Source organism: Plodia interpunctella, chromosome 1 (assembly GCF_027563975.2).
Source record: "Plodia interpunctella isolate USDA-ARS_2022_Savannah chromosome 1, ilPloInte3.2, whole genome shotgun sequence".
NCBI lineage: Eukaryota > Metazoa > Arthropoda > Insecta > Lepidoptera > Pyralidae > Plodia > Plodia interpunctella.
In genome coordinates this window covers 5,485,333-5,511,341 of record NC_071294.1, presented here as the reverse complement: position 1 = coordinate 5,511,341, position 26,009 = coordinate 5,485,333, and the positions used below count along the sequence as shown (strand labels likewise).

Genomic DNA, 26,009 nt, shown 5'->3' with positions numbered 1-26,009 from the left:
GTTTAGAGTACTTACTGTTGAGGCGTTGCAGTACAGATCTGTATGTTTGCGTATGCAGATATAGCTTTTACGCTGTGCTTTCAAACTGACATTACATGACATATTACTTTGCTGTTTTAGTCTGTTCAGGGTAATCTTACAACAAATTAGATTTTAAATAGAGCACAATATATAGGTTTGTCCTAAAATGTTAAGGTTTTATTTTCTGAAATTAAAAAAAATTACATTCACGTGGACGATCCGCGGACATAAACTAGTATTTGCTATTATATAAAATTAAAGGCCTGTCCTCCTGTCCATTTATTACTTTCTTTATGTACTCTTAAAATGAAGCTTACCCCGGGCACTCAAGCCACTAGGCTCAAGAAGCACATTACTCTCGGATTATTGCGTTGAGGGTATTTAATATGAAAATAAAATAACAGTATATTTTATATATTTTTATTCATTATAATAACAGATGGGTAAAATTTTATACTTTATTTGGATCCAGCACATCACTATTTCAAAATGTAAACAAATGACGACATGAAATTTATGAAAACATCGTCCGTACTACAAAAATATGACCAAATATTAGACACTTATAAATACATTTATGTATTTGTTTAGTTCTACTTTTGACGACCACGGTGGCGCAGTGGTAAAGTTCTTGCCTTTGAACCGAGAGGTCCCGGGTTCGATCCCCGGTCGGGTCATGATGGAAAATGATCTTTTTCTGATTGGCCCGGGTCTTGGATGTTTATCTATATATGTATTTGTTACAAAATATGGTATCGTTGAGTTAGTATCCTATAACACAAGTCTCGAACATACTTTGGGGCTAGCTCAATCTATGTGATTTGTCCTTATATAGTATATTTATATATATTATTTATTTATTACTTTTAAATTGGAATGATTTCAATCGCTTTTTGAAAGAAAACAACTAACTAACCTATGAAGCGTCATTCGAGGTCGGTTTATGTTTTGGCTTGCACCACACATCACTATAGAACACTTAGGCATATTGCTCTAGGTTTTTTCACACTACCACGTAATTTTAAGTAGATTTTCGCGTAATTATGTCGCAAATCTTGATTTTCTGTAAAGAAACACGTTTATTATTATTTTGAAGCATTTTTTATCTTCCATGGGAATTTCTGTCTAATGTTAATCTTTTGGCATGCATTATATAGTCTACCTTACTGACAACTTTATACATATATTTGGACCTTGTTATCTCTTACAGATTTTGAGTACCTAATTAAGAAAATTTTATTTATTGTCGTGAATGTAATGACATCTATAGGAGTGTATGACATTTTCACTTGTAATCTTATTTTCCTTAAGGATTATACAAAATAAATAAAAGACAATAATAATCAATATTTCGTTTAATAATTATAATTTAGTAAATCGTTATATTATAGTAAATCGGTTTCTTAATTTGATAAATCTTTGCCGTAAATCTTTGTTTACCTGTTTTAGTTTCTTTATAATTTCCAACAACTTCTCCCTCTTCTTTGCTTCCCTATATTTAATTCTATTTACTAGCAATTTTCCTGGCGAAACAACAGTTTTAACTTTTAAGCTTGTATCAGAGCTTAATGGGTGTTTGGAATGCACAACCTAGAAGGGTATAAATGATTTTGAAAACTAGAACACCTGATTGAGAACCATGGTCATCCAGCTAAACTATAATAAATATTAATTTTATGGTAGTAGCCTAAGTATGGTAGTTATGGTAGAAGCGTAAGCCTCCGAGCTGGCTGGGTGTGGTGCATATGTTCATGTTCATGTAGTAGACTCTGGATACTGAGCGTCCGCTACATGGATACGAATGTGATGCGCTATTGTTTTTATTTAAAAAAAAATTAAATTATTGCTATTCATGTTATTAATGCTTTAAGGAAAGAATGCCGAGAGGGAACAAGAGAAAGGAAGAAATTTTGAAGCAACACCGAGAAGCAAAAAACGCCAAAAGCTTCAATTAAAAATGATCCAGTATTATACGAAAAATGAAACAGAAAATAGTGCTACTTCTTAAAAAACAAAAGAAAATAATAAATATCAAGCTTAGATGAATTGAATCCAAAAGAACAGCGCTTAAAGCGAAAACAATGGAGAGAATATACTAGAAGATACAGACAGAAAATTGGAGAAGAGAAAAAGAAACAAAAAATGTAAAACAATTAGAACAGAGATAAATAGTTACGTGTTTCCCATGGATTTGTTGCTATACTTCAGGTTACGTCAACAATGTGACAGCTAAGAAGAAACTAGCGCCCTCACCTAAGCCATCACATCATGACCTAAAGGACTGGAAATACCTACAAGAAAAACGTGCATACCTAAACTGCAAATATACACATAAACATATAATAAAAAGGTAAAAAAAGAGTTTCTGTACATTGAAGATATTTAAATAAAAAAAATTGAGATCGACAGAGAATCAGTAATAGAATAATAATTAAAAAAAAAAACTGTCTGTTTGTTTGCTCACGCTAATCTCTGGATCTACTGGACGGATTTGAATGAAACTTTTTGTTGTATAGCTATAAAGCTTGGTCAACATATAGGGTATAATTTATTTTGGAAACTGGAACAGCTCTAGCAGAACCTATAAAGACCAGCTAAACTGTAGGAAATATAGAATAGTCACCTTAACAAAACTTGTTCGCCCTGATGAGCATTTTCTGATGACCTATAAAAATCGAAGATATGGAACACCTGATGATGAACTCCAACAGAACCGCTACATTATAACAGATATTACAAAAGTGCCTTAACAAAAGTTGGTCAGCCTGATGAGCATTTTCTGTAGACTTATAAAAATCGAGAATATGGAACACCTGATGATGTACTCCCACAGATCAGCTACACTATAACAGATATGACAAAAGCGCCTTAACAAAAGTTTTTCAGCCTAATGAGCATTTTTAACATAGGTATTTATAAAAAACTCATTTGGTCCACGTTTTTAACCATGATTCACAAACATCTTGAGACTCTCAAAAATCTATTTCATTCCCCATGTCTTCTTTGCCACGAGCAACTTTTAGCTCTTCTATAATATATATGAAATTGACGTAACCTGAAGTATAGCAACAAATCCATGGGAAACACGTAACTATTTATCTCTGTTCTAATTGTTTTACATTTTTTTTTCTGAATATTATATTTCTTAAATTTAGAGGGCGCTCACTCAATGCACACGCGCACAAAAATATTTAGTTCCACATTATTAGGGCATATTACGCAAAGCTCAGCGCAGATGGCGCTACTGGTACAGCTAAGGTACAGAAACATTGCCAATGGAGGCAAAAAGCGCAAATTTTCAATATTGTTGCAGATTTACGACCAAAAATACCTTCTACGCAATCGTGGTGCGAGTGTAACGGAATTAAGAAGGATTTAGTGGATTATCCTGAAAACAATAACACTATTTTAGGTGATGTTCTGAATTATTTGGTCAACTGTGGTCATAAACTGATATAAACTTTATTTTCACTGAAAATCTTGCCTGCATGAAGTCCATATTTAAATAAGTCTTCGTGTGTGAAGTGTTCCAAGCTTTTTTTCGACCGTTTACTGGGTTGAAAATTTTACAGCGTGAGGCGTATCCTATAGATTTCGTTTTTTTATCTTATGGAAAACGATTTTTCCCAATATTTCGGCACCCGAATATGCTACAGTGTTGTATATTTTCACAAACGAATGCTTACATAATGAAAGGATTAATAAAGTACTCTAAAAGTTTTAATCGACATAGCAAAAGGCGGCACAGATTGTGTGTACCTAACATACAGTGCCCTACTCTGTCGGGATAAATGTGCAGTAATACTCCCCCTATTTTACTACAGCCTGTCTGCATGACGTCAGCCCTTTCAGGTTTCACGCTTTAGTAAGTACTAACCCACCAATTCCATGGTTATCACATATAATAACTATATGATAGTGGAGGCAGCCAGGAGCACTAACACTAAAAACTTTTTAAAAATAATCATAAGAATTCACTCAAATCTGAAATGTAACATCATCTTTTTGTTTGATGTCCCTGTTTCATTTTTGCAGCAGAAAACTAGCATGACCGTTACCTACCAGGTTACTCATTCCCTCGCTAGTTTAGATAGGATTCCGAGCACATCTAGTTCACAAATACTTTTTACCTTAATTTGTCCGAATTAGGTACATTAAAACCACTGTAGTTCAAGTATAAAATAATAAGGTTAACCAGTTTCTAGTTAATCCAGTAGGAACAAGGAAGGGCAAGAGTAAGTAATGCAAGCAATGTCTGACCAAGTTCTGTCATTCAAACTATGTAACTGTTATTCTCTAAGTTTGTTATTTAAGTCTGAGAAATTTTAACATTTTTGTAATGAGGAGAGAAGGGGATTACAGAAGGAGGAAACTGAAGAGATGCATGTACCTATTGCGTTTGCGTGGGGGACAAATTGTAAGGAGTTAGAATATGACACGTTAATTAGAAACAAAGACACTAGAAAAAATAAGACATTGCGTATAATAAAAAAATATTTTTCCATCGATTTTACTTTTCCCTGACCACCTTGTGGTAGCCCAAAAGAGGACACCCCATTAACGGTTAGTGTCTTTCGTAAACGTATAAAAGATGCGCAAGGCCTCACTCAAGGAGCTTTATCAAAGTCAAAGCCCAGCTACAGATTATGGACGCCAATGTATTTATTAAACTGCTACTCTATATCTATTTACATAAAAATTAAGTAGTAAATACTATATTTCCATTTTCAAACCGTAATATTGTATCTTTTGATAAAACGTTTATTTCCCTTCACCATTTGTTACATTATTATGCCTTAAAAAACCAATATTTCTTAAATATCGTACAATGAACGGTGTTGACGTTAATGTTATTGCTATTCGAACTGGGGCAAACAATTTGTGTATTGCATATGCAACGACAAAAGTTCCAGCATTTGATGACACTACTTTAGACACTGTTCCTTCTCCAATATTGAAATATTGCAGTAACGCTATTACGTCGACACCACTGTAACAAAAAAAACAGAAATAAAGACAAAATAATAAAAAAATAGATTAAATTTGATTAATATGTCACTAGATTTTTTAAGTCTGTCAACACTGGGTGTTTATCAACCAATATATATCTGGTATTACAATGGAAAACAAATATAGATCGCCATAAAATCTTTTCTTTTTCCTTTTTTGACAGACTGTAGTTATTTATTCATTCATTAGCATCTGTGATTAGCATTCAACTCGATTTAACTATCCATACTAATATTATAAAGAGGAAAGATTTGTATTTTTGTTTGTAATGAATATACTCATAAACTACTGATCATTTGATGAAATTTAGCACAGAGATAGGCGAAACCTTCAGGGGTGACCTAGGCTACTTTTTATTATGGTTTTACTCGAACGAAGCCGGAGTGAGACGCTAGTTACTTATATAGCGCTTTGTACCCGCACTTTAGCGCCACCGTCATATTTTTATAAATTTTTTCTTACCGAAAAATAAAAACATATTGTAACAGATTATGCCATACCAACCTTATTTAAGAATTTGTACAGTACAATCACAGAATGTTGAATACTACAGTGTTAAGTAATCTAAGAAAACAATGTGGTTACAATTGACTGTGGAACGGAATGTGGTGGCCACCATTTTTGTTTAGTCTACGTGGTGACTACATTGTTAAATGGAAAACTATAATACTTAAAAAATATATATATCTAGCGTGGCATAACCTGATACTTTTATGACATCATCATCATAATTACAGCCCCTTTCCGCCCACCGCTGAGCTTAGGACTCCCTTCGCATACGCCACCCTCCTCTGTCCTGTGCCTCCCTTATCCATGTACGACCTGCGACTTTCATTATATCGTCCGATCCGTCCCATCTCATTGCACACCACACCAAGTTATCCTGCATGCACCTTTATGGTGCACTAATAGCGACAAGTTTGGGATCCCTTTTTTTGCATACATTTTTTATCTTAATTTAATTTAGCATATCGAGATAGGCCTATATATTTATGACATAATAATAATTTGACACACTTGTTTTAATACCTTACCATACGTTTTCAGTAAGCATAATTATAGTTTAGGCTAATGTATGCCGCCAATATGCTTTAGAATATTATGCTTAAAAATTGTTAAGCTTATGGTTAGGTATGCATAAAAAAATTGTACCTAAAACATTATAATACCAAATTAATATTGTGCGTAACTATTATTATGATAAGTAAAAGTATGCCATGTTAAATTTTATGACATATTTTTATGCATACAATTTATGCATAAAAATAGGGAACTTTACTAATTGAGGCCGGCTGCACTTAGGGTTTAGACTTAGGGTTTAGCCGTAACATAAATAAATAGTATGAGGTCACATTAGTTTTTATGTAAATTATGTACCTAATGTGTCTAAATATATTTCTGGACCACAACCATGTTATTGATAACGATGATGGGATAGATAATTATAAAGTTACATAAAAAAAACTTTCAGTTTTGAAGCCAACTAGTTGTGCAGACAAACAGACGCACGAGGGACTCTATTAGCATTCCAGTTTTTTTGTTTGATGTATGAAACCCCAAAAAATGGCTATCTACGACTATGTGTATAATCTATGTTTACAGCTCAATCGGTTAAGGATATCTATCTGCTTCAAACTTGAGTTGCAAGATTCCACCCAAGACATTGCGACACACATGGCAAGTTAAATAAAAGCTTGTAATTGGATTAAAATAATCTAGTTGGAAAGTAAATTTTATTATCTTTGTTTAAAATAAATGAGAGTACGTACATGTTAATCCAGTAACTGTGTATGTAACTGTAATTATATTACAATTATGTTTTGCCCATGAGTGAGTGATACTTAGTGATACAGATAATACATTTTTTTATTTGTATCATTTTACTGTATTTACAGCAAAAAATGGATAAGCATAAGGGAACATTGGATATTGTTATTTGGCTATATCGTTATTTGAAATTAACTAATAATCTTAATTTATATATTAACTAGTAATATTGCCTTTTGTAGCAGAAATTAATAAGTATGTAAATATCATGCATGATGATGATGGATGGCTTCCTTCATAAATGAATTTAATGAACTGAACCTTAAAACGAAAAGTTATTAGAAATCCACCCAATATTCAAGTGAATATTACTTCAAAGTTTTGGCATTAAAATTTTATAAAACAGTTTTTAATTGAAAAGAAACAACCAAATTTTGCAATAATTATGTCAATCATAATATATACAATACATCCTTGAATATGTTATGTCCAACTCACAGTCATGGAAATGATAATAAAAACATACCTAGAGATGAGAAGGTAACATCCCCCCAAAGATAACAAGGATATGGAGACATGGAATACAATCACTGTAGAGCCGTACTCTTTTACAGCCTTTTTCAACTTCTCCTTTGCACTCAATGGAGGGTCCACCTCGGAACTCAAGTTTCTTGACGATAATGTTAAAACTATGCTTTGGAAAACACAAAACAATTAATGACATTAAGATATAAATTCCTATATATGACACTGTTAAATGAGATAAATTAGTATGTAAATGAATATCATTAGTTTAATTTTATCCAATCACCAAGAATAACAATATTATAGTAACAACATTAAAAATAATTTGATTTGATACCTCATATTTCAAATTAGAATTATTATAAGTAACACTGTCAAAAAATAATGGTTGGTATGTACCTGCATTTGTTGATTTGTTTCTATATTGGTTTCTTAATGTCAAGTAATGAGCACTGTGCAGATGATCTGATAAATATTTATGTCCTTGTCCCCATTGTGAACCTGGCATGTTCAGGTGAGTGTGGTTTCCGCTGAAAGGACTGGGGACATTGCTCTGCATTGAAGATGATAGACTCACAGCACCTCGACAGTCATATTTATTAACATGTGGATCTGGTTGGCTTGTTATATCTATCTTGGAAAGATGTTGTTTCCCATAATGATAATTTATCACAGGTCCTGATATGTCTCTGTCCCGTTGTGGCGAGAATGTGCCCATTTCTGTAGCATTTATATCAACGACATTCGTCGGAAGTTTGAGAGCTGGCAAGGGAAATTTTAATGTTGTTGATGCATGCAAAGTTTTGTCTACACAACTTGCTGTAAAATGTAAAATAAATGTTAAGATTATCTGTTTCATACATATTTATAACTAAATATCATACATAATATCAAACAAAGAAAATGGTTGAGCAAATAGACCTAAATAAACAAAGCATCCAAAGCATGCAGTGGAGTAGAATATTTTAAGTCGCACTTTTTTATTTGGCCTTCACGAATTGTCCTAACTTACCTAATAAAGTGTTCGAATAAAATAATTTTGTGCAACTAGTTCTGGAATAAACTTTATGCATCTTGGTAGCGTCCGTGAATAACTTTATGAAGGAATATAACTTTCCTTGTTTCCTTTCGTTCGATAACTGGTACACAGAACTGGTATTCCTAGGTACTGTAGATAGGTAGCTATAGCTATATAGTACACAAAGAGAACTGATGTGATGGAGGATAGTGTTGCCGCTCGTTAGTCAACTAACAGGTCTTGATAGTTTAAATCGATAGTTTTATTTAGTATCGATACACCTAAAGGTGTAATAGTACACCTACTATTGATAAAGAGCAACACGTTCGATAGTATCGATATTACTTATTTGCAATAGTAATATACTATGAAAAATAGTTACCTCTCGTTTCTATCAATAGTATATGGACATTTCGATTGCAACGATCTAAATGATTTAAACACGATGTAAGGCAACGAGCGATTGTTAATTTGACGATAGTTCAGTACCCGGCATCTAGGGTCGACATTTTAGCGTAGTGGGGGAAGTTTGCGCATGTTCCAAGTACCGTGCAATAAAAAAGGGTCACTTTAGATTCATAATATTTTTTAAATATCGTTTTATATATTTTAGATGAAAATTAAGAAGATGAAGTATTAATAAAAAAATAGTTTTCCGCCTGTGACATCGCCCGCGTTGAATTCGGTACAACAGAGGAAAATATTAAATACTTGTCGGAATAAAAAATAGGCTATGACTTTTCTTGACTACTTATAAGACTATCTTTATATGTATGTACTATACAATAACAATAAATAACAATTAAGAAAAAACACAACGACAAGTGCTTCAATAGGGCATATTAGGGAGTACCTACTGTACATTTATCCCGCCAGAGTACAGCATTTTTTGTGTTTATATTTTTGATTTGAATAGTTTTTGGGTGGAAGTGGTTAATTGATTATGTTGAAGAAATGGTGGTCGAAAATAATATATATATATCCCAATCCTTCAAATAGTGCAATGTGATATCAATAGTGTTCAATAATACAATAATAGGTATTGTGCTTTACAATGGACTTGAATCATTTAGCAAATTCGTCTTGTATTTAACACTTTGTGTTCTGAAAGCCTTTTCAATAATCCACTAAATCCTTCCTTTTACCTTTAAACTCACACCACGATTGCGAAGAAAGGTATTTTTGATCGCAACATTATTAAACATTGGCACTTTTTGCCTTCATTGGCAATGTTTACATTAGTTTTACCTGTAGTGCCATCTGCGCTAAGTTTTGCGTAATATGCCCTATTGGATTGACGTCTTATAGATTGCGATAGAAAAAAATTGAAAACAAAAAAAATAAATTTTGCAATTTTCAGAGAGGATAACATACTACCATAGAATTAGTAGGTACTCAAGTACATACTACATCCATGCATATTACATAAAATAATCTAGATTCATGTAGTGACGTGATCAATGTAGTGACTAGATTACTTTTAAAATATTACTTGATTATTTTTTTACTATCGATCCAGTTCGGTTTTGGTGGGTTACAGACCATTTGGGGTGGTCAATGCGTCACGTCTTTTTCGATTTCCGGATTTGCATCTTACTTCCAAAACGCAAAGGGAGGCTAAATTTTGGAAAATCTCTGGAAAAAAATCAGGATTAAATGTAATTAGAAATAGAAATAAATTTATTCATAATATACTAATATACATCACAGGAAATGAACAAAATTTTAATATTACAAAGGTACATTAAATATTCTACAAAAGGGTATCACAATTAAATTACTATTCATCTGCCATGCGCGGGGAGGGCTTTCTAAATCTATTATTATTGTGATTTGTAATCTTGACAAAAAGTAATCATAATTGATTTTAATGAGTTTTTTATGATTTACCATGCTTTTTATGATTTCACAGCGATTTAATTTTAAACAAATGTTTTATTTTAGAATGGTTTGAATAATGTTACTAAGCACCGAGTATTTAAGGCTTTTAAATTCTGTGATATCTATATACCTAAGTACCGTGAAGATTGTTTAATATATTAGAACCCGGTAAGAAAAACGGAATGTACCTACAGTCAGTCCAGTAGAAGATCCAAAATCATTGCAAAATCGCCGCTATAGGTTTTGCATATAGTTCTGTGCAGGGTATTATTATATAATATTTTATCTTCTCCCTTTCCTTTAGTTGAGTTTCAGTTGGTTTTAAACAGACTATCAGATTCAACTCCAGGTTGTGACGGCATTCCTTACTCTTTTGTAATTCATTCCAGACCTCTTACTCTTACATATTTACTAAACTTAATCAATGCGTTTGTAGACTCATGCTCGATCCCTCCTTCGTGGAAACATCAAATTATTATACCTATATTAAAACCCCACAAAGATTCTAATGATCCTACATCATTTAGGCCTGTTGCTCTTTCATCCGTCTTGGCGAAATTGGCAGAACATTTAATTAAGCAGAGATTACAATATCTATTTCCCCCTTCACAGTTTAGGTTTAGAAAAGGTAAAAATGTTGCTGATAGTCATGCTTTATTTACCACAGATATACTAACGTCATTTACAAAATCAGAATCAGTTGTCTGCATTTATAGATATTCATGCTGCGTATGATAATGTTGACTTAATTAAATTAAGCGAGAAGATGCAAAAATTGGGAGTTCCATTGAAGTATGTCAATTTTATCTTTAATTTATATTCAGACAGTACTATATCGGTGTACGTTCCTGGATTTGAAAATGAAAAACGAACTATTTGGAAAGGCGTTCCACAGGGGTCTGTACTTAGTCCCGTTATATAATATTTATACTTATGACTTACATTCGAATATAGATCTGGCATCGTGTTGTGTGTTACAGTATGCAGACTATGTTTTAATTTATTCATCTGACACTGATATTCAAATGGCAGCAGAAAACCTAAGTAGTACATTACATAAACTGTCAATATGGCTCTCGGAGCATAATCTTTCGTTATCCAAATCCAAAAGCACAGTAGTTGTATTTACTCGTAAAAGAAACATTCCATTGATAAATGTTTCAGTTGATAATGAAATGATTCTGGTGTCTGATAAAACTAAATTTCTTGGACGCTTATTTGACACTGCTATTAACGGTAACGCTCATATTAACAATGTGATCACAACATGTGAAAATAATATAAATATAATTAGAGCTGTTAGTGGAATTTGGTGGGGATCACATCCTAGAATACTTAAATTAATGTATAATGCTTTAATAAGAAGCCTATTAGATTTTGGCTCTATAACATTTTGTCTTGAAAATAAAACTGCAGTTCATAAATTAGATTTATTACAATTTAAATGTCTTAGGATAATAACTGGTGCAATGAAGAGTACACCAAGAAATGCACTACAAGTCGAATGTTCCGAGCCTCCCTTGGCGTTACGTAGACAATATCTTTCGATAGGTTTATTTTAAAAAATCAACAATATATCAATCATCCGTTAAACTCAAAATTACGTACTCTCAGTGACACCATTAAGGATCGCAATGTATTTTGGCGTAAAAAGAGCATATCACACTTGATATCTAGCTACAGGAGATTTGAAGGCCTTCAGTGCTCAACTAACAAATACTATTGTCATCTTGTGTTTTCATATGATTACGATACTTCAATTTTTGAGCCAAAAGTAAATTTGTCCCTAGGCATTGTTAAAGGAGCAAGATTAGCAAACTCTAAATTTTTCTCGTATCTTAAAGATTTGGATTCTAAACCTGAAGTATTCTATACAGATGCTTCTAAATGCTTAAACCCTAGTAATAATAGTGCAGGAGCTGCCTTTTTAAGACATTCATCAGGCTATTGTCAACTTTTTAAATATCCAAATTTATTCTCTAACTTTATAGGAGAAGGCATGGCTATTCTTGAGTGTATTAGATATATTATTTTGAACAAAATTAAAAACTCTTATGTTTGTTCAGACTCGCTTAGTTTTCTTCAATCAATTTTATCAAATCCCTTCCAAAAACAATCTTCTTGTCCTCTAGCCCTTGAGGTCAAATGCCATTTAAAACATTGTCATAATTTAAATTTACATGTCACTCTAGCTTGGATACCTGGTCATTCGGGTATCCAAGGTAATGAATTAGTCGATGGCTTGGCAACCTTAGCAGCATCACAGGGAAATGACTTTGTCTACTGTCAAGACCTCCTGGTAGTTCCACGAGAGTATCTTTTGAAAGAATGGAACTCTACATGGGAGAGGTCTAGTCAGTCAAAGGGAGGACATTATCGCCGCCTTAATGCAGAACTTTGTCTAAAACCTTGGTTTTCAAAACTGATTTTTGATAGAAAGGTTACTTCTACCATATGTAGACTTAGATTTGGTCATTGTTGTATTGCTACTCAAATTTGATGTCCATTTGATTTTGATGAGATGTCTAAAATATGACTCAAAGCCTCTTTACCAGTTCCTTATAGAACTCCGTGCTCCTCTTCCTTGTGATTCCTTTACTATCCTTTCCTTTACAGATTTTAAATATATTAAAGCTCTTGCTTCTTTCCTTTCTTACCATAATATTTATGTTTAAAACTATTTATTTACCCTTACATATGATAATATATGTATTTATTGCCCTCATTCTTCAACACCGCCTAAGTCCTATCCTATCGTCCAATCACAATGTAACTCGACACTGGCAAAAATAAGCTCTATTGAAGAAGTTTGATTGCCACAAAGAAGAAAAGAAGTTGAATAAAAAACTTTAATTTTAATTTGGTACCAAAGGGGTTGAAGGTAACGCCGCTCCCGGGACTAGTACTAGGTATCTACTACGTATAAGTGAGCTTATTTTTTCTAAGTTCCTTTTTTATTCTAGTACTCCAAGATAATCAATGGCTTGCCAAATGTGCGAGTTAAGACTATTTTTGTTTTTAAATTAGGTCGATACCTAGTAGTAAGTGTTGTTGTACTCTGGAACATATTCTAATGGAATCAAGTGACGAATCGAATCAAACTGCATCAAATTGTATTCTACACACATAAATAACTACAATGCATCTTAAGCAGATAATCAGGTAGTAGATTACTATTAGTAAGTTTTTGTAAAATTACATTTAGGTAGCTTGAAAAATGAAATTACTAGACAAACTGAAATCAACACGTAGCTGGCTATATGTGGACGTCAATAACTTCTGATAAGAATGTCAAATGTTTATAATTTATATTAATTCATCTTATTTATATGAGGTCGATTTGTATGTGCTATATAATACAGTAAAACAGATAGTATTGTGATAACAGAGCACATTCCATATACCAACAACAATCGTGAGTGTGATAGCGCGTGTCTCCTATAATAACGAAGTATATATTTTGCAAGATGTTTAAAAAAGAACTAATAATTTTTAATATACTCCTGATGTTTGCTTTCGTATTTTGTGATGTCAAGTGAGTAATCCATTATTTTTTTTACATTTGCATGGAAATTGTTACGAGGTGTGTGAGCGAGGATTGAGGGCCAGGCTATATGGCATCGATAACATCATCATTTGACCCACTGCTGGGATATGTCTTCGATTGTAATCTGACATCTAGATGTAAGGGAAATTGCTGGCCAAAATTGGATAAGGATGGCCCAGGACCAAGATGGTTGGCGCAAGTGGCGATAGTATTTTTTTACGGATATCCCTTCCGGGGACATAAAGTTCTTGCTCACCCACATCCTTACATTCATACATATAATAAGTCATTAAAAACAATAAAACAATAATATGTTGTATTCTTTTTAGTCCAACATTTGCAACTGCAAAATACCTTTTTGACTTCACGAAGACTGATAATGTTGATGTGTGGCAAGAGCAATCGGACACAGTCAGAGATGTTGGCATGTCCAAAGCAGTATTCATAATACATCAAAACAAAGGCTTCAGAAGAGCTATATTTTTTGTATTGTTGAACCCACAAATGAACGGGGCTGGTTTTGCTGGCATAAGGGCATTACAAACATACGATCTAAGAAGCTTCATAAAATTACAAATAAGATGTAGAGGTCAGGGTCAATATAATGGTTATAAAGTCGTATTACGACATAAAGGACTTAACGACGAACCAAATTACTCATTTGAGCAATATTTTCAGGTAAGTAGGTCATGTTAGGTTTCAAATGATTATTTAGGTATATTTGGATATAACATTATTTCTTATGAGTTATTAAAACAATACAAACAGATGCACAGGTGAATGTTTCAAGTCTTAAAATTTGCTTATTTTATTGACCAAGCGAGCGAAACTAGCGAAGTCTACGATTCGACTTGGGGCAAAAATACATTTTTTGTATGAATGTTTGTTTGTTAAGTTATCGCGTTACAAACGTAACGCGATAACTTACGAATCGTTGGTCCGATTTTGATGAAATTTAAAAGGTCTGAAATTTTAAAGGGGATCTGTCAATAGAATTTTTAATTTCGTGGTGCATCAAAATCGGTTAAGTCGTTTTTGAAATATTCACAATGTTGTAAAAACTTATAAAAAATGTATTGAGTTCGTGAGGTCAAGTTCGCGGCGAAAACCTACGGATTTCATGTATACATATCTGCTTGATATTATTCAGATCAGTGGCTTGATAGATTCTGTGAATAGGTAATATAGCCACGAGGGGGGAAATATATATAACGATATTAATCGACTTTAAGTGTTTCTGAATACCTATTAAATTTTGATCATAATTGTAGATTTTTATGAGACGAATTTAGTAATAGGTAGAATAAAAAAATCATTTTTTTCCATGCTAAATTATTATTTTGATTACTACCAAATTATTATTTTAATGCTAATTTTTTTGGGATAACTAATTGGGATTCTATTTTTTACGTACAAAGTATACTAAAATCATTCCATACTCCTTTTCAGGCCCCGCGAGATGAATTTGCCGAAAGCAGTCTTTTATTTTCCGATTTTAAAGCGTATTATCGAGGAAAACGCGTAAACAACAACGAAACTTTAGATTTATCCCAAGTGACAAGTATCGGTATTCAAATGTATGGAGGGGTATATCAACCAGTGAAACAAAAGGGGCCAGCGACATTGGAAATAGATTGGATAAGAGCCGCATAATTACTAAATAATATTATTTGCATAATTAGTGTAGTAAGAAAAATCTTGTATTCAATTTTGTTTTGTTTAATCAGCCTGCCATATCGATCGCAATTGAACCTCGATCCTTCTGGTATTTTTTTGCAGTTTCGGTTACAAGTTTCTCTCTTCGAAACGTGTTATTTTGACAGCAACGGCAAATTTCGTTTCCGATTTAGCTTTAATGAAGTAGCCGTTAATCCAACTGAAGTTAATGGGGTGATTGCGGGCGATAGCTCCATTACGCTATAACCAACCTATCAAGTAAACGGGCAGAGTGCGAGAAGGTAAAAGTTCGTGCGTCAACTTTCTATATGGTTGTGGTACGGTGTTCTCTCTCGATATTTAGTACCCTAAAAATATATTGACAATAAAGTTTCAGTAGCATAAGTAACAAGGAAGAAATCTCATTTTGACGAAATACAAGAGCAATAAAATATCTTTAAGTGTTTTTAAATTTACCGAAGCTTTGCAGCTTATGTTGCGACCGAGAATACATTTCGATCTTATTATTTGTTTATTTTTCTACACCTCCATCCTTTCTCACTCTTATATTCTCGCCATAGGTTTGTTTGGCACGAATTCTTGCCATAGGTCTGTTTGGCTTGAACGCGTTCAAAACCAATCATCTTTATGATTTAAACTTTCTATAAATTCGTTTTAAATATCATGATCCTTGGAAATTTGGAGCTGATCAACCAGTACAAATTAAAAATGAAATATTTTAATCTAATATTTTATTGCTTAAAATAAGACATATTTGAAAATATTCTAAAGAGAATGTTACACAAAAATTTCATAGCAATATTGTGTTACAGTACACAATGTTCACTGTCAGAATTATCGTTGTCTTGTTGGGAGCAACAAAGTGAGAGCTGTCATAGCATCTGGGAAGAGAGAGTGGTAATTGACAAGGGGTACATAAGCCGCAGTGATGACCCGGCCAGCGAACCACCGTCCATGCAGGGTGTTTACGGACGCTACTGCCGTAGCTATCGTAGGACATTTACAGTAGACATTTCCTTGTGGTGACGCTTTATCTACATAAACATGTAAAACGCCACCATGTTTATTGCATTCGCTGATGACATCATCCCTGATCTCTATATCCCAATTTGGATTTGTTTCCCTGTAACAAAATGTTATAGTTTTAATTTCGTTAGAATACAGGCTGTTCGAGCAAATGCATTGTAACTTAGATTATGAATGTTGAGCCCTAAAATTTAATGATATAATTAATTTTATTAGGTTGGTTAATATAATATAATTAATTTTAGTGGGTAGTATTGATTGATAGGTTTTATAATTTCTCTTAGTGAATACGTTGTTTCATGGTCACAGACAATGCCGTGCATTGACCTGCCAGCTGATTATACAACGTTCGTGCGTGGATTCCTTGATTAAAAACAAAAACTTAAAACGAAAATAATTGATGAGGATGATTTAAAAGTGAAAAATTTAAACTACAATGCCATTGACACATAGTATTATAACAAATACTTACGTTGCCGGATCAAACATATTATTGAGCATGAAGCATTGTGTGGCTATCGGCGGAGCGACTTGTGGTTGAGGTGCAACCAGCGTAGATCCAGTACCCATCAGAACCGATGCTGCAGCAGGTGGTATCTGAATCAATGTAATTTAATATTTATTCTTAAACATGTGGCGAAACTTCAGGCACACTATAGTTTGAAATTACATATCGTCATATATTAATTGCTTAGTAAAATCAGCACATGTGAAGAAGAAATTATATGAACAGAAGAAATGGAAACCTTAGGCATGTATAACATTTTAAAAAATCCTAGCGGCTGATTGATGTTTTATACTCCTTTACAAATAACATATTGTATTTAGATAACATGCATAGAACTTTAGGTTTTATAAACGGAGCACAAAGGGTAGTTTTTATTTAGAAACAGATATCAGAGCTCTGTGGCTCAGCTAACTAGTTGCATGTAATAAACTATGCACGTATATACTGTGTCGGCGATCAGTTTTAATAGATATACATTTTTCATTCATTCATCTAGAATTTTAAAAGACGTCAAATAACTATTTTACCCTACCTGGAGTCCTGTTCCTTCAGCAAGTTTGAACATAAGCTGTAAACGGCCGGTAGCTCCTAAATCTACACCAGCCCTGTCCAGTTCATCTGCGTCAAACCTTGTGTTTGATCCTCCATCAGCACGCTCTGTTACATTGCCAACTTTCATAGGTCTTCCTGCTAGTTCAAAACCATTCAATTGTTCCATGGCTTTCTTTGCATCAGCAGCATGATGAAACTGAAATAAAATTTACCTTTTGTCAGTAACTAGTCTGATTATTAATTTTACAGAATTTAGACAGGTGTAATTTTTCGACACTTGATGTACATTTGCTAATTGGAAAAATCATGCATGATGTTTAAAGCATTGTTGACATCTAGGAAAATGAGAGTTGATGAAAGAATGAAGAGTGATGGCAGCAGTTATTAGTATTTGGAGAAAGATAAGAAATCCAAATAAATATCAATACTCACAGTAAGAAATCCATATCCTTTACTTTTGCCATTTTCTGGGTCTGTCATAAGTTGAATGTGATCAATTTTCCCGAATGGTTCAAAAATACCTCGTAACATGTCTTCAGTAATATTAAAATGTAGAGAACCGACATACAGCCTTGTTGGTCCATTACTTGTCTTGGGAGCTAAGTTGGGCAATGTGTTGCCCACTCTATTTTTCTCAGCTTGTGTGTGTTGTACAATAATAGGTACACCTAGAAGTTTTTGACCGGTTAATCCCAAAGCCTGTAAAAAAAAATTGTTAAGAATTTTCAACAAACACATTGATGTTTTTATTTAGGTACTAAGTTGTTCAAATCTAATGATTATAGGGAATTAAAAGTTTTGATTCTATTCTAAAAAAATTCATAATAGAGAAAAATATGAGCCATGGATCAACCATCATATGAAGAATAAAACTTTCAAAACTAAGCAGTTTTAAAGGTTCCATTTATGATGCATACAACATGATACATTAAAGCAGTATAAATTATGTTATAGAAGATAGAAGTCTAACTTACTAATGGTACAGATTCGGCATCTTTGAATTCAATGTATGCTATTCCTTTAAATCTTCTGGTTTTATTACATGTGATAAGTCTTACATCTCTAACTTTACCAACCGAAGAGAAGAATTCTTCTAAATCTTTAGCCCTAATTCTTTGAGATAGTTGCATACAAAACACTGTTCTAAGATCCCTCTCTTCTGGTGGTAGTTCTTCTAACTTTGGTTCTAGGCCTCTAGATTTGGAGCGATATTCCTTGCTTGGATCTCTCTCTTTTTCTCGACTTCTCTCTTTCTCCCGTTTGTTCGATTTGTCTCTGCTGCGTTCTCGATCGCGACTGCGTTCTCTATCTTTGCTTCGCCTTTTGTCCCTGTCCCGCTCACGTTCTTTCTCTCTATCGCGATCTTTGTCCCTGTGACTACGGTCTCTATCACGATCCCTGCGGTCCTTATCTCGCTCGCGGTCACGGTCTCTGTCCTTCTTTTCTTCTCTATCTCTTGAACGGCGCGATTCCCGATCTCGTGATCTTCTTTTTTCTCTCGATCGGCTTCGTCTAAAAAAAACGAGACTTTGTTTAACTAATAACTAGATTACTTCCTCATCCTACATATTATAAAACAAAGTCCTCTGGCATGTCTGTCTGTTTGCAATAAATCCAAAAAGTAATGTGCTGTAATAGTTAAGTTAAATATGTTGTAGATGCACTTTTCACTAATATGCTGATATGTAAAAATAAATCATAATACTACTCACCTTCTACTGCTGTCTCTCTCCTTTTCTTTGTGCTTATCAGAATACTTGTCCGAGCGATGCTTTGAAGAGGAAGTATTATCCTGTCACACAAAGCACAAGGTAGAAGCAGCGCCACAGCAACACACGCCGAGTGAATAAATAAAAAATGCATTAGTTAAGTTATTTTAATAAATTGAGCATCTGTGGTATTTCATCATTGACACATTAATAATATCCCTGATGAAATAGCACAAATGTCACTGGCTTTTACTTTCTCTAGGGCCGATAGTTGCGTCAGCAACCATCATCTGTTGCACGTGTCAGTCGCGATCACCTGGGCTACACTTACCGTTCACAAAACCATTGACAAAGGTCGCACACAGCGCTAACATCACACAGGGATACTTCTGCAAAAGATTACGACCCATCAGCTCATGGTCTCTTTTATAAAACTTGTATATTTGTTAAATAATTCTTTATTTATCTTTAAAAAATGAATTATATTTTATTAATATCAAAAAATGTAAGTATAGTAGTGGATACCTCTCTGTTTGTTCAGGTCGGTGAAGTATGCTGGACTATTACCACAAAGTTCTATAAATACAAGAAATGATTCTCAGATGTAGTTTTGGTACGTATATAATTCTGTCATAAACTGCTTAAAGATGATATTAAGTACATATATGTTTATTAATATTCAATTTATTCATGTGATTTAAAAAATAAACTTGAAATATTTTAGCACATCTTTGAACAGTTCCTCCTAAGTTTTACATAAAAAATATAATAAGACAAAAAAAATGAGTTTACATAAATTAATTTCGTTGATGTAGCAGATTATAGATAGATAAGTTTTCATGTAATTAAGTGAACACAATTTTACTTTTAAAATTAAATTATGTTTAATTTGGTTTGATTTGTTAAAAGGAATGAAAGCATGAAATTGACATGCTCATCAAGGGTCCTCTGCAATTGTATGTCATAATGTGTTTTGTAAAGTGTAACAAGAATTATAAATTGTAAACATTTATAATTCTTGTTATGAGCATCAGTAGAAATTTAGGTAATAAACAGAAGTATTTATTTAAAGGCTTGATATTAAATGAAATAGCAAACTAATAGTAACATATATTACATTAAACTGTAGATAGGTTTTCCAATTGATATATATCTATCTATGTATAAAATTTGTTTATAAATGCATACTCCTATTAAACAGATCTAATAATTAAGTACAAAAATATCATTTTGACAATGATAGTGACTTTTAATATGTACTTTATAAAATATATGTAGGTATATATAGTAGGTACACTAAATTGTGTATTTAAAGTTGATACTCACAGATTTGTTGTATGGTGCTTCTAACATAGCCTCAACATCCAGATCTTCAGCCATTCTAAAAAAAGAGACCCAAATTTATGCAATTCAATTCATACCTAGAAGTTAAAATTTTTTAACAGTTAAATGAGTGTAGAGCTTAGAATTTCAATTTGAAACCTAAGTTTTCCTCAGAACACAGATTACTTTGTTGTCAACAAATAAAAGTGATCTGTTAATTAATAAATTTTTTTAATTCTTTGAGGTATGGTACCCAAAAGGCTAAAAAAATATTTGTTTTGTAACACATAAAACATGTGTATCTATATAAATAGGTAGGTACCTAAAACCAATAAATATGTTGGGCATAAGTGGCTGCTACTTGTGGCTGAGCGAGCGTGTACAATTATCTATGTTATGAGTGTCCATCGTAATTTTAGGATGATAAATTCCTTAATGCTATTTAAAGCTATATTACGCCCGTGTTGATTTCATTAAAATCCGACAAGAAGACACACAAGAAACACACATATTCAAACATTGCATTACCTAACCAATCTGATACACTAGACACAAAAACATAAGTAGGTACCTACTTATGTTTTAGGGAAATTATTCACAAATAGTGGTGTGTATGTATTGTTACTTTTATTTTTTGGACTAACTGTTGCCTGCGACTAAATGGCGACCAAATGTAGCAGATGTCACTGATCAGCTCTCCGAATATTTCCAGCAGTCCAGCACTAAAAATTTACCCAATGTTTCATTTTTACGTGGAAGAATGACTAGCAAACAAACACTGTCACATTTTGTAATAGGTAGTATCTCTACGGAAAGTCGGAAAGTATGAAAATGAATAGGTTACAAATTTGATTTGGTACCTACTAAACTTGTTCTTTTCATCTATTACTTAAAATAAGTAGAAATCAATATCTAGTTTGATGTAGTTTTAGAAAGTTACAATATAGTAATATTATAAAATCTGTGAACAAAATAGGTAGGTAAGTACCTAGGTAGTAAGCGAAGCGATTATGCTGTCATTGTGGTTAACAAAATGGCGAACAGATAGATTACAAATTAAGTTGCTTGTTACAAAATTAATCATATTAAACATACCTGAAAGTAGTGATTTACCTAATTCTTTAATTATATAATTTCACCAATGTTTGATTAATTATACCACAAAGCTATTGGAATTATTTGAAACAAGCTCTTTTCTTGGCCTGCTTGAAGCCTTGGCCGTTGCTTGGCTGCCTGCCTGCTCCCAGTCAGTCAGGTTCTTTCCCAGTGTTGCCAGATAAGATAACAATTGTGAATTCTCCCCAAATCCTTCCCAAAATCCCCCCAAAAATTCGTTATTTTAAGAAAAAAACCCCACTGTTTGAAAATATTATTATTATTTATTATGAAGTTTTTAGTGTGCTAAATTGTAAATTAAATGCTAATTTACAATTTAGCACACTAAAAACTGTAATGGCGTTCAGCTGTTGGTAGTAAAAACTAAATAAAATATATTTGAAAATAAATATAGTAACCTCCTCAAAAAAAAAAGTAAAAACTTGGATGTCCGGCCCATGGTTTTGGTAAGTACTAAACTCAGCCCTATTGGGCAGGGAAGTGAGCATCCCAGTGGGCAGCACGAGCATGTGGCAGTGACAGCGCGAGTAATAAATAGGTTACTCGCGTTGTCACTGCCACTGCACGGCGTTCCCTCGATTGTCGGTTTTTTGCATACCTATACTGAGTTCTAAGGAGAGGCCTTTGTCAACATATAGGTACGAATTTTTAAAACTGGTAACGGTAAGACGGGTGTCGATACTACAATTCAAAAACGTTAAATTAAACGTTAAAATTCAATAATATTATCAAATTAACGTTAAAAGTATCGTTACTTATTTCGATTTAGTTTTGTTGAGTTGCAAGATTCTACCCTAACAAACCTACACAAGTACATTGGATTAATAAAAGCGTTTCCCATAATAAAATATATTTTATGTACTTGAATGTACTTACCATTTTACACCGATTAACCGATTTTGCTTTGTAATAATTCGCTATACTCTGCTTGTGTACGATTCTGGCTCAAGAATAAAGTGAGGAGAGCGAGATCTTCGAAAAGAAAAACGAAGCGTAGCGAGCGTCCCATACTTTTACCGTTTTTATCATTGGTAACGATATTTGAGTTTATCGGTATTTTTTTGAAAAAGTAACGTTATCCAGTATATCGTTACCTTAGCCGGTAACGTTAATTACATTTGACAGCGGTAACGTTACGATATTTTTAACGGTGTAGCAAGCCATGACATGACATATATAGTACCTAGTGTGTCATATATTAATTTACTTTTTGTATGTACTGTGTCGTGTGTAGATATTTTATTCTATTCCAATTCCAAGTTTATCCATTCCAAGCATATTTATTTTAGCGTATAAATTTGCGTGTATTCTTCTCTTGCACATTTGTTTTGTAATACTTTCCTTAATAAAACTTTGTACAATTGTATTTCGTTTTCGTTTTGTGTAGTGGTTATCTAGGTGGTTATATATTGGCTGAATGGTACAGCTATTGTTTTTATAGTGTGTTTTCTGATTCTGATTCTTCAAATATTCCATAATATTCCCAATGCAATGTTATTCTATTTGTTATTACCTTCAACATGAAAAGCAGTCAAAGCAGTTTTTGAGAAATTACAACTAATAAGTAATAATCTTGACTTCAGATTTTGTAACTATTTGCAATGACTACCGCGGCAAGACCCACTTTTGATCCAGCAAGAGGTGGGCAGGGGCGTGGTGAAAAGGATTTGAGTGCTATATCTCGACAGTATTCGAGCAGAGATCTTCCTGGACATACGAAATTGAAGTACAGGTGAGTTCCATGGTATTTTATATTACCATTATAATGGTATTTTCAGTCAAGTAGAAGTGTCAAACTTGTAACACAGTATGATAATTAACTAAAATAAAGAAAAAATATTATTTTTATTACATTTCAGAGAGCAAGGACAAGGCACATCAGAGGAGTTGAGGTCAAGAGATTTCCGCAAAGAATTAGATGATAGAGAAAAAGAAACAAAAGGTCCAGGGGCTAGGAGGCAAAATGAACCACCCATAAAGAGAGCCAAAGTAGATCAAGTACCTGCAGCTAGTCTGGATGCTGATGATCCACTTGAAGGGGATTCTTCAGAGTCTGACGATTCTGATGATGACACTGCAGCATTGTTAGCTGAACTAAATAAAATAAAGAAAGAGAGAGCTATAGAACAAGCGAAGAAGGTATATAGTATTTTTTTCTATCGTTATAATAATCAAATAATCATTTTCCGTAGATTTAGATCGCCCCTATATCTCATGTACCTATATTATACATAGAACCTAAAACTAATTTTGTATTAAAACCCTATCCTGATCATAAGCCCATAATAGATATTGAAGCTGATGCTAAAGATACAGTACTTTATATATACTTATACAGTATATAGATTATACAGTACTTTTGCCCGCAGATTCGCAAACATTTAATTTGTGCTTGTATTCATAACTTATTATTGTCGATATCTCTGTATCTAAACAATGTATTATGAAACCTATATCATATTTTAAGTTACACCTTCTGCTTCTGCTATACAACTGTAAAAACCGCATCAACTTTCATGCGTTTTCCACTTTTTATCCTGTACTTGATAAATACTTGACTTTCAATTTTGTTTTAGGATGCTGAAAGAAAACAAGAAGAAGAGAGAATAAGAATGGAGAACATATTATCTGGAAATCCATTGCTAAATTATTCAGCAGCAGGACAGAAAAATGATTTGAAGGTCAAGCGAAGATGGGATGATGATGTAGTATTCAAGAACTGTGCTCGTTCTGAGCCAGAAAAGAAAGGCAACACTTTTATAAATGACTCTCTAAGGTCGGAATTTCACAAAAAGTTCATGGAAAAATATGTCAAATGAAATATTGAATAAAACAACTAATGATACTATAAAGACCAATAATTTAACGCTCTGCTACAAATTTTATTTTTCTTTTGTATAGTGCTAAACGCCAAGTCTTCAAATGGTCTTTAATAATAATTGCCAACACTCAAAGGTATTGCATGTAATTATTTTCTTTAGTCTGTAATAAAATAATGATTTAAGTAAAAATAATGCTTTTTATTATTTTTAGTTATGGAAAGATTATCCTAGAATAAATCAAAAACACTCAAAAAGTATAGCGCGAGTGCGATGTACCTAAAACAACTGATTTGATAAACTGGGTCTTTTCACAAATCATGACCGAGCGGGGCAATATATAAACGGACATTAATAATGTATAAAATATGTATGTTATTCAAAATCACGACAAATTGATTTTTTAGAGTTATTGCAATAAACAGAAATTAGGTATACTACAGAAATTCCACAACGTTATGTCTGATGTTTTAGAATTTTCTTTAGTGATTATAATTTGAAACTGTCAAGGTAAAGACTTCCTTGAATGAAGGCGACGAGATTGATAATTTTACTAAAAATAAGTTGGTAGGTAAGTACGTATATAATCGTAAATTCAAAACGGAATGGAACGATATGAAAGATAGGTTTTTTTAAATTTAATTAATAGTCTTACTAGTCTTAGCGTTAAGTGGAAATAGGTACTAAGAATTCACTGTATATACAATACGTACATCCTGTTTTGAATGTGGTTAACGACGAAACTATTTAATACTACATTTATCTCTATTTTAGTATGCTCCCTGTTTTACGGCCACCTGCCTGAAGTCGATCCTCTTTGGGAATGTTGTAGTAGCCCTGTTTAGGTTTTTTATTCCGTAATCTGCCTATTAGGTACGATATCCACAGAAGGATCTGGAGGATGAAGGTCTTACGTAGTCATTACAGAATGAACCATTTAAAAAAAAATAGAATATCAGTTTGCTCTTCTTAGCCAGAGTGGACTGACGACATTGGCTGGTGAATAAACATTTCTTTAATCTTAAGCGTACATGATAATTCCCTCCATTCTGACGACATTGGCTGGTGAATAAACGTTTCTTTAATCTTAAGCGTACATGATAATTCCCTCCACCAAGGAGGTCGTTGTATTAGGAAAATTTATAAAATTCGTAATAATAATGAGCACCCCCCTTACTTACATACTCTTTGGTTCATGAGTGTGAAATCTTTGTTCTTATTGCACCGCCCGCTGCCGCCCACATTTAATTTAGTGGTCGTATGGTGGCAAACTTGAACCGTGTTTTTAATGGACCAAAATTATTAGTTACTCGCTAGTAACTAATAATTTTGGTTTTACCCGAGCGAAGCCGCTTCGCTCGGGTAAAACCATAATTAAAAATCCTATGATTTCTTTTGAACCATTCGTCTGTCTCTGTACCTACCAAATTTCATCAAAATTCGTCCTGTAGTTTTTGAGAGTAATTATTACAAACAAAAATACAAATAAGCTCTTTATATATTAGTATAC

At 33.1% G+C, this 26,009-nt stretch overlaps 4 protein-coding genes and 1 long non-coding RNA gene across 7 annotated transcripts; 3 read left to right on the top strand and 2 right to left on the bottom strand.

Annotated features, from left to right (window-relative positions):
• The first annotated feature begins 1,219 nt into the window (after positions 1-1,219).
• Positions 1,220-5,013, top strand: LOC128671054 (uncharacterized). Its single transcript, XR_008404809.2, has 3 exons — positions 1,220-1,619; positions 1,893-2,371; positions 3,335-5,013. It is a non-coding gene; the product is annotated as an uncharacterized LOC128671054 (long non-coding RNA).
• Positions 4,660-8,527, bottom strand: LOC128671045 (uncharacterized protein C18orf19 homolog A-like). 2 transcript variants are annotated; one of them, XM_053747159.1, is made up of 4 exons: positions 8,336-8,527; positions 7,723-8,142; positions 7,325-7,487; positions 4,660-5,011 (listed from the first exon to the last, which is right to left on the bottom strand). In XM_053747159.1, the coding sequence occupies exons 1-4, from the start codon at positions 8,394-8,396 to the stop codon at positions 4,783-4,785; spliced, it is 873 nt and encodes a 290-aa protein (XP_053603134.1). In that variant the 5' UTR covers positions 8,397-8,527; the 3' UTR covers positions 4,660-4,782. The 2 variants fall into 2 exon arrangements, with proteins under 2 accessions (XP_053603134.1, XP_053603141.1); XM_053747166.2 differs by lacking the exon at positions 7,325-7,487 and having other exon boundaries at positions 4,762-5,011; positions 8,336-8,523.
• Positions 8,528-13,585: 5,058 nt separating this feature from the next.
• On the top strand, positions 13,586-15,952 carry LOC128683531 (uncharacterized). Its single transcript, XM_053769290.1, has 3 exons — positions 13,586-13,757; positions 14,099-14,447; positions 15,219-15,952. Exons 1-3 carry the CDS (start codon positions 13,690-13,692, stop codon positions 15,420-15,422), a joined length of 621 nt encoding a protein of 206 aa, XP_053625265.1. The 5' UTR covers positions 13,586-13,689; the 3' UTR covers positions 15,423-15,952.
• A 208-nt stretch (positions 15,953-16,160) lies between these two features.
• Caper (caper) lies at positions 16,161-21,827 on the bottom strand. Of its 2 annotated transcripts, XM_053768056.1 has the most exons (9): positions 21,660-21,827; positions 21,209-21,286; positions 20,568-20,622; positions 19,245-19,324; positions 18,507-19,044; positions 17,965-18,231; positions 17,513-17,728; positions 16,945-17,069; positions 16,161-16,569 (listed from the first exon to the last, which is right to left on the bottom strand). In XM_053768056.1, exons 3-9 carry the CDS (start codon positions 20,619-20,621, stop codon positions 16,281-16,283), a joined length of 1,569 nt encoding a protein of 522 aa, XP_053624031.1. In that variant the 5' UTR covers position 20,622; positions 21,209-21,286; positions 21,660-21,827; the 3' UTR covers positions 16,161-16,280. The 2 variants fall into 2 exon arrangements, with proteins under 2 accessions (XP_053624031.1, XP_053623234.1); XM_053767259.1 differs by lacking the exon at positions 21,209-21,286.
• A 1,039-nt stretch (positions 21,828-22,866) lies between these two features.
• Positions 22,867-24,694, top strand: c12.1. Its single transcript, XM_053769167.1, has 4 exons — positions 22,867-23,100; positions 23,264-23,412; positions 23,540-23,819; positions 24,257-24,694. The coding sequence occupies exons 2-4, from the start codon at positions 23,282-23,284 to the stop codon at positions 24,497-24,499; spliced, it is 654 nt and encodes a 217-aa protein (XP_053625142.1). The 5' UTR covers positions 22,867-23,100; positions 23,264-23,281; the 3' UTR covers positions 24,500-24,694.
• Positions 24,695-26,009: the final 1,315 nt, after the last annotated feature.